Source organism: Festucalex cinctus, chromosome 21 (assembly GCF_051991245.1).
Source record: "Festucalex cinctus isolate MCC-2025b chromosome 21, RoL_Fcin_1.0, whole genome shotgun sequence".
NCBI lineage: Eukaryota > Metazoa > Chordata > Actinopteri > Syngnathiformes > Syngnathidae > Festucalex > Festucalex cinctus.
Window position 1 is genome coordinate 12,770,593 of NC_135431.1, and position 9,496 is coordinate 12,780,088.

At 40.3% G+C, this 9,496-nt stretch overlaps 1 protein-coding gene across 7 annotated transcripts in view; it reads left to right on the top strand.

Annotated features, from left to right (window-relative positions):
• Positions 1-9,496, top strand: part of atad2b (ATPase family AAA domain containing 2B) — a 54,862-nt gene that overhangs the window by 18,088 nt on the left and 27,278 nt on the right. For all 7 annotated transcript variants that reach the window (XR_013281060.1, XR_013281061.1, XM_077509771.1 and 4 more), the window contains exon 24: positions 870-1,064. Coding sequence is in view for 5 of the 7 variants with exons in the window: in XM_077509771.1 (XP_077365897.1) it covers positions 870-1,064 (195 nt within the window). In the remaining 2 variants the exon portion in view is untranslated. The remainder of the gene's footprint in view (positions 1-869; positions 1,065-9,496) is intronic.

The following is a 9,496-nucleotide window of genomic DNA, read 5'->3' on the forward strand; positions in this document are numbered from 1 at the left end:
TTGCATGACACCTGGGGTGTAGCGAACTCCAGGCGGCATGTCTGGGGACTTGTCTGACTTGAGAAAGTGAATGAGAGGTGATAAAGTAAATGTGAAAAATGAAAATGTTATTCAGAGGGCTTCAATAGAACGACTCCACCTCAGTTTTTAATGTCCTGTAACACTCAAGTTGTCAGTGTAAATTAGAAGTCCAAGGCACAGACTCGTTAGATTCCACGAGGTTTGGATGTTAAGTTTGATGCTGCCAGTCCGGTGGCAATTCAAAAGACATAGACTAATTCAAAACCCCCCAAAACTGCAATGATTAAATAATTTTACTTCAAAAATCCCCCAACGATTCCACTGCTTATAATAAAAGATTCACGTGTCTAAAGTTATGTAAAAAAAAAAAAGTAAAACTAATGTACAGCCCCAAAAGTTGCAGGTTAAATCCTCTAAACGTTGCATGCGTTAAAATAAGGTGAAAGTTATTCTCTCACAAGATGCACAAAAAGGATAAATTAAGACAACTGAAAAATACCCAGAATTTGTGCAGGTTAAAATGACTCCTGTAACCCCGCCCCAAATTTGCACAATATAAGACAATACAAGTAAATCCTCTAGCACCACTGAATTCGGTAAACTTGATGATCAAGACGGGACAGGACGCCTAAAAAAAACCCCTCATAAACTGTGGCTGGAAATGCACAGGAAGTCCGCCATTTTGGTTTGAAGCTGCTGTTTTGAGGTCACTTTGGCCAAAATGAGTCTCTTCTTCCCATTTCCCTCTGATGATGGTGATTGATACTAATGTAATGCCACTCTCTGCATAAAGACCAATATATGCGTATAGTGTACTTCCTAACCTAATCTTCTGCTGGGATCTGCAGACCAGCAGACGCCAGCTCAGCCTGCAGCAGCAGCACCAGTCGTGGCGGCAGCAGCATCAACAACGGCATCACCATCAAAAGCAGCAGCAACTCCTCCGAGTGCTCCCGTAACCAGGAGGAGCCACGGTGCCACGGAACAGCAGAGCAAGGCCAGCACTCAGGGCGAGGCCACCGAGAATAAACCATGCACCCCCAGTGAGTACCACAAGAAAATACACACAGAAATAGCTTTGATTAGCTGCCATTTGTCAAGTGAAAAAGTAACAGCAGTTATTGTTGTAACTGGAATGAGTGATGCAAAGGTAAGTCAAACAGCAGATCCATTTATTTTTTTATTTTTTTTTCTTACCATTTTTACTTGTCATGCATCTGTATAAACAAGTTATCTGCAACAAGTTATAAGAGATGAACAACCATCCACACTCTCAAGCACACCTAGGGACAATTCGTAGCGCCCAAATAACCTGCCCCGGCCTGGACTCGAACTAGAGTCCTCTCAATGTAAAATAACAAAGCAAAATTTAAAGAATACAAAATTTAGACAAATGAAAGTACCGGTATTTTTAACAAGTAAAATAATTCATTTTAAAAATCAGTAAAAATGAGAAACTTAAACAAAATGTGATAAAACATTACAAAAATAAAAATACAATTTAAAATTTGAAACGCCAAAATAAAAATTATCCAAAGGGGGGTGGGTAAGTCCTTCCTTGTGTGTCTTAACAGCGGTCAGCTGTGCCACATTATTACAGCACACCAGATGTATATGACACACACGCGCTCACACACTGTAACACAACACACTGTGGGGAGTCGACGGAAGCGAGCAGCCTCATTAGCGGGGTCCTCCCCTCTCTTAACCACTCGGAACATGACCACACCGCGGGGCCATTACATGACCACCTGTGGCAAACGGCAGGTGTGAGGCAAACTAATGGGGATGTCACCTCAACCGCTCGCATGTAAAGTCACAAAATGCCCGCTAGCCCTCCTACAGCAGGCGATGAATGACAGTCTGCCAAGTTTCATCTGTAGTTCCACTACCCAACACAGGGTGGTGCTTGTTTTCCATGAGCAGCACTCCTACTGAGCCTCTGTAGATTACCCTCTCTCCTCCTATAAATCAAACCAGATCCAGTCCTTTAATTATTCACACATTCATTTTTATTAAGAACGGGATGGACATACAAGAAAATGAGGCGATATCACAGTCTTGCATGGACAGTCGGTATCATATGATAAAGTTAATTCAGAAGCTTGTCGCATTACTAAAACCCTCCGTCGGAAGCGTCAATTAATTAGGCTAAGTCGGGTGATTAATTTGTGACATTGGCATCCTGTTCTCACCTGGAACTCCTCAGCGGGGCAGCTATTAGGCTAATTGATCAGTGATTGTGCCTAATGACATGACAGGCTAAGAAGTGCATCCGGTAAAATTTAGCACAGCACAAGTCTCACACAGGTCTCTCTTGCTTTCCTCTCATTCTACTTAGAAAGATGATGTTTGGTGGGCATGCCGACCATGTGTAGAGCCACAAAAAAATCTCAAGAGCTCCTTTTGGCTCAGTTCCTTCCTAGGATCTGCCTGTCGATCTCCCGTACCGTTATTCTTCCCTCAATGGAGTCCCAGACTGAGACTCTGCTCCAAGTGGAGGAATTAAAAAAACATACCGAAATAAATGTTTGAAAAGGAACAGTTCTAAAAGATTAAATGCTGCTGTATTGTTCTTCAAAATTAAATACTACTAAACTGTCCTTAAATATATAGTAATGGATGAAAAAAATGTTTGTCACTGTAACATTATGCACTGTTGGAACATTTAACTCTGTAATTGATTCACGTACCACTATAGGGAGTCCGCGTTCTGAATCACTGTTACAGTATACTGATGAGTGATTCTAAATTGCCAGAATTTTTAAAGTTAATTCACTTGTCAAGGAAGACAAACCACCTACTAATTTGAGTTTGAATATTGAACCTTGCATCCAGTTTAACTTGGTAACCTGTCGTGAATTTGGTAGACATGTCAATCTTGAGTAGACTCACAAAAAAAAGTCTCAAGAAGCCAATTAGGATAAGACACATGAAGTCTACCTTTTGGCTTGTGTGTCACTTTTTCGCCACTTTGAAAGGTTATCATGAACCTTAGCCTACAGTTGTCTTGGAATCTGACATGTTTTTTGTTTTTGTTACCGGTCGTTTTTTTTTTTTTCTCCCCTCAAGTTTCTTTATTTCTTCTCCTTTTTGATCCACTGCTCTCTTCTCACCGAGACTGGCCTGTGTCATTCCGATATAACAAGCAGCGACAGTGGGGATGATGAGGGCCACTCAATATTTACACAAACACTTTTTTTGAAGGCTACGTATATTTGTGGAGCAGGTGTGAAAAGCACTCACGTTGGCTGGACAAACCTGGTTGCTCTGGATAGATGCGTGGGAAGACCTTGAATGGACGGAATATGTTTGCAATGCTCCCACTTCCGCTTGCCACGAGCTCACTCACAACATGGGTCCACCCCCCACCCCCCGCTCTCTATCCTCCCTGCCCCCCCCCCCAGGGCCATTAGCAAGGCCCCAGCTCGGGGTTCACGTATGGTGCATCACCACAAGGTTCATTGCAAGTGCCATCCTTTCATTTATAATTAAGTCCCCCCCTTGCTCTCCTTATTCGGTCAGGAGTTTTTGCTTGCTCACATCGGCCCCCGTTAGTCCCTGGTGTGATTGATTGCCACATAAGATATTCACACCAGATGAAACCTTTTTTTATTTTTTTTATTTTTCTCCATAATAGAAGGTTGACGAGAACCTTTCCTTACACAAGCATCGTCAGTGTTTGCAAAAGAGAAGAATAATGATGCCGGCTCTGCATAATGTGTCCTCTGCATCAGTCAATAGCCTGCCCAAGGCAACAGCCACCAAGGCTTGCTCTCTTGTGGCTGGAATACCGCTGCGACCAACCCCGCTCCCCACCGCGCATCTTACATCACATTAAACGGGCGTCTCTCCTCCCCGTTGCCAATGTCAATCCATCGCCAGGCCTTGATGGGATATTTAAAGTCATAATAAACACCCCGCTTCCTTTTATATTAGGCTGGAGTAGTTACTGCATAAAAGGATGGCCTAGATTCGATTTCTTTTCAGAACAAAAAGGACAGCCTGCATCCAGGAAATGGTTTAGTAAGAGCACACTTATTTTTTAGAGAATACAAAGCGTTGTTGAAGATAATTCCGTTTGTTTGATTTTTGAAATGTGTTTAAATTTGTTTTATTTATTTTTTTCTCATTTAAAAAAGTTATTAACCCCTAGTCTGTCTTTGCCATCACACGCAAGCACTACTTGGCTAAAGCAGGAAGTTCAACCTTGTAGTTTGGTGTTTGGATGATCTTCAGTTCCCAACAGAGAAACCAGAGAGAGATTATTTTGCAATTCAACCCAGCAACTTGTGCTGGATTTAAGGTGGTCATGCCAGTAGTAAATCTATACATGACACGATTCTTCCAGAGAAAAAGAAACTCCAAAAACTAATCAACATTTTGCAGGTGTTCATACCCAGGAACTTCTGATGGAGTATGCCTTCTCAATGATGGCCTCAATCATTTATAATGTACTGTATGTCTTTTAATTATAACTGTCACCAAAGTCTCGCTAGGTGGCTTGATAGTTGTCCCCCTAACTCCCTTGGGCAGTTAGCCGCTCGTCGCTTCGGGCTAACTCGATCAGTGTTCGCAGGAAACTCATTTTGGCAGCTTGTTTCCATTATTAACGTCGCCTGCTACCGACGTCAGGTGACAAATGGACCTTTTTTCTTCCTTGGGGAGCTAAAATTAGAACACCAACAGCAGGCTACAAAGAACCTATCTTCAGATTGAGATTGCAATGTTAACGTCTGATATTAGAATATGCTCTCCTCTCTAAAAAATTGCTTCTCAAAGGCAATCTGGCACTTCAGGGGAAAGGCGCCAAACTTAGTTGCCATTTGGTGGGCACAAATGCCTCTTGGATGGTTGCAGCGCCAAGCCAAATGAATATAAATCATCACTCTATTTATTGTATTAGGGCGCACATCACATTACTGTCTACTGTTATGATTGTGGGTCTTTTTCCTTTCCATATATCACTGTGTGCTGACACTTATTGCTGTGTGTATCCACTTTAAGTGTTTGGTGGTTTCTTCAAAGCCCTTAAATTATGACCATGCATGTCAAATATGTATTTAAATAAATTAGTCTGCACTAGGATTGGCTGAGCAATCATCCGATTTCCATTCTGAACAAGTTTCCTTAGGCAGTTCAACATTTCAAGTCATTTTGATTTTAAGCGTTACTGTATTTGACAGATTTTGATTAGTGCTTTTGAGTACAAATCAGCCATTGCAATGCCGCCAGCAGTGTAATGGAGCCTGGTTCTGTTGAGTTATAATTGACAGGAACACTTGCACAAACATAATTTGATCACACTTGATTAGTTCACTCGTGTTCTGTGCTTTTCAGCTTTAATATAGGACACCAGTACAGCTAATAAAAGGTGAACTGAAAGTTTTTTTGCAATCAAATCACTGCACTCAACTGCTCTTCTTCTTCCTTTTTTTTTTTTTTTTTTTTTTTTAAATTTTTTTACTTTTTACTTTTTTTTTTTTTTTTTTAAACTACTGGTATTTGTGGCAGAGCTTGGTCCCCATGTAGCATCCCATACTTAACTGCTAATGGTTTGGGAAGAATACTGAGGAAAAATGTGTATGGTACCATTTAGTGTAAACAAAGCTATAGCCTCTTTACTAGCCTTTTTTCCCCCCTAAAGATTCACATCCTTTTTACAGCTCCCTTTCATTGCAATTATGCTAATATGTGTGTTATGAACACTTTATTTCTATTATGGCTGTGATCCCGTGGCTGTTTGAGTAAGTTTACAGCTAAAATTAATTCACACTGCACATTTTCTCAACCATAGCAATAGGATAGACAATAAAATCAGCCACATATTAGTTATTTGACCATGCTATCTGCCTTGGCACACCACCCATAAAGAAATGTTGCATGACTTGCATTAACCCCCCCCCACTGTAACAATTTAAAATGCGCACCGACTGTTTTTAATTACTTGAAATTGCTGGGAGAACCTCACTTATCCACACTAATCGGCGGACACAGCCATTAAATGCCGCGCCGAGGTGCATTTTCCTCTCGCACATAGCTGCCCTGCTTTGCAGCTAACGACTCATTAAGACGTGTCATTATAGTCAAGGGCAGCTCAGCAATTCATTAGCTTTTTCCAGTGTCTGACTCCTCGTGCAGGTCATTGTTATTCATCAAACCATCGTATCTGTGGTACGTCGGTTACTAATGACCCCCGTGCTCTTCTAGTACCAACATGACCAATTCAAAGGTTTTAAAAAATGTTCACAAGCACGTTAACCCATTTTATGTTTTGTAGCCTTATCACGATAACATGGTCTTTGTTATATCTGTAGTCTCTCCTTGAGGCAAATCTTTTCTTTTTGAAGGACACATTTCTGAAGAAATCTTTTCACCTTTGAGGTTAAGAAAGCAATTCTGTGATGAAGGAAATATATGCCCTGTAGGAAAGGACCTGAATTCTTGAATTCACTATACGGATGTTTACTGATGGTAGCAATTAATTGCTCAAAATTCAGCTTATTTTATGGCGTTACGTCTTGCGTACTAATTCAAGTTATGTCGATAGAATGTTGATTACTGAGATCCCTTGTACTTTTTTTTATAAAACAATTGCTTTCGAACTTTTATAGCAAATTATATTTGAAAATTTAGCTTGAATGCCACTGTAAGCTTTGCTTTCTGACTTTTGTACAAATTTGGGCTATGTTGCTGCTGTAGGTATGAAAATCCATCCATGAAAATCTTGTAAGCCCCAAATGTAGTTGTCACATTATTATTCCTTATGTCCTTACTTAATGAATGTTTTACAGAGAGGGGAAAAAAAGATCTTATGAAGTTGAGATGCATCACTTCAAGCATGCATTCTTGTCACTAGTTACTATTTGACTATGAGCCAGGGCATTTTGAGCCATTTTTAAGGCATTACAGAAGTGCACAAAAAAGAACCGGTCATATTTTTTAAGCGGATATACTAGTGTATAAGTATAGGTTCCACAGAAGAAAAAAAAAATGAATAGGTGAATTTTGTGAATAGGAAATAGGCATAGGTTTACTGCACATTGATTAGTGTGTGGTGAAGTTTCATTTGGTCCAAATAATACAAAGCTTACAGTACAAAAAAATGAAGGCATAATTAACGTGCAGAAGTAGTATTTCTGAGCAACAAATAAAAAATTCATGACCTGGCAAAAAAATAAAAAATAAATCACCTTTTATCACCCCATACATATTCAGGTCAGGTTGACATCTATTAAATGGTGTCTGCATCTGCTGGTGCATGGCGGTCTCATGCACCACAGGTAGCGGTTAAACAGACTGTTAACCGAACATAGGAAAGGGCGGAAAGCTAGGCGGATGGCCCTGAGGCAGACCATGCCAAGTTCAGTTAACTACTGCCTTGGTGTTCTTATACAAGAGATTGAAAAATGTTGTCTTGCGAGCCAATGAAATTGCACAGCCAGCCACAGCTTCGTCGCCAGCATCGATGCTATCACGTGAGATGCCATTAGCCATGAGACGTAGTGAAAGTAAAACCAAACAAACCGTCGGTCGGCAGCAGTGGGGGAACAATTGAGCGAATTGACTGATCGCCTTCATTTCCACGAACCAGGGATGGTATCATTTATTGATCGGGACGTTTCATTAAGTGTCGGCGCAACGTGTCACCTCGCTTGACAAATGGCCGTCTTGCGTTTTATGACCCTGCAGTCCATGAGTCACCGTCACAGCCTTGGTAGCTTTCTTTTTCGACAACTCTACTCTTGACAGTTTTGAGTTTTGTCATTTCTTTGCTTTTTGTATGTTCATTCCTGCCACAATTGAGACTGTGTAGGCCGATCTTTCATTAATTAGGTGTAGATGTCATCCATCATTAGGGCAGGCTAGTTCTTGGCAACAAAGGGCAATTCATGGGCATTCACAGATATTCTGATACTTGACTTTTTGACACAGTTCTTTAACAGTACTGTATGTATAAAATGCGAATGTGAATTTCATGTTTCTGAAAATACCCAAATTCTTTCTTTCATATTTCAAAACGCTCTTTATAAGTAATTTCTTTACAAAAGCATTATTGTATATAACAAATGCCTACACATAGAATTGGTTTGGTGTCAGACAGCATCTCATGGATAAAAATGACAACATGAAAATTTGTTTGGTGTTCTTTAAAGATTACAAACTTCATCTAGACTCCAGACGTCTGACATTGTACAGTATGTAATGGATACGAACTGCTACATAACTGAGAAATTTAATGCATTAAAGGTACTTAAATTCATCAATTAGATCCTAAGTATCGTAGGATTCTTCCCAATAAGAATTTTCATGAATGGTGTTCCAGGAAGGATAGGATAACAGCATCAGAGTATATAACCAATGCATACTCCTTCCTGTACTATAAAACTCATTTGGTATATATTACAGATATAAATGGTTACACACTGGTAATTTTGATGTATGGTGTTCCACAGTGATAGTATCAAAATTGTTGAACTCTACAAGTCTCAGTATAAAAACATGACATGCATATAACTTTACGTTGTAAATCTTATATTTCTCAAATAGTATTCATTTAGAGTAAAACCCCAGCCAACACCCATAGCCCACATTTTCCTACTGTTGGGAATCTCAAATCAAATATGCGCCAGATCCCCATATGATAATTAAATTACACTAGTCAAACGCCCCCCAAAAAACAGCTCCAAGCATTTGTTTTCCCTTGACCCCAAAATGCTACAGTATAATTTATTCCCCAGGCATGAATGCACGCTAGTGTTCGCCCCCGTGTCCTAAATGTGAATTCATGGAGAATTACAGAGTGTAGCCCTCTTGGGAGCGAAGGGAAAATGTTGTTGATTGCCATGGAAACACGCTCGCGTCGAAAACCACGCCGCGCGCTAGGTAAACAAGTGAGCATCTGTTCAGGTTTGGAGAGGTGTGTCGGAGTGAATCGGGAATGATGCATGCAGATTGGCTGATTTCCCAGGTTGTGCTTTTGCCGGCGGTTGTGCGAAGCTTTTAAATTCTACCAATACTACTGTATCTGTGTTTCATCAGGCAAAGGTGATACCTTTTGCTAATTTGCATGCATATGTGGCTCAAACCAACGCTTACTCTGTGAAGTCTTTAAATGTATTTTAATGTTTTCTTTTTCTTACATCATACATTGTACAGTAATCACCCACATAGCCATTATTCACAAAATTCTGGAACCTACTGTATCTCTTATTCGCGTTATGTGGTCTTAGGATTTCACATCAGGTTTCGTTCAAAATCGCAATGTTCTCTAAACAGTCTTAATGATTCTCGAAACAGTCTTAAAGACGACTGTTTAGAAAGCGTTTAGTAAACGCTGCGACGTTGAACGAATCCTGAAGTGAAATCAACATTCGCTAGTGTCACAAAATGATCATCATCGTCAGTGGGATGTTGGCTTTCGGTCATCTAAGACATTTTGGACCTCCAGTGTTAAGTGTCAAGGGGTTGGTCT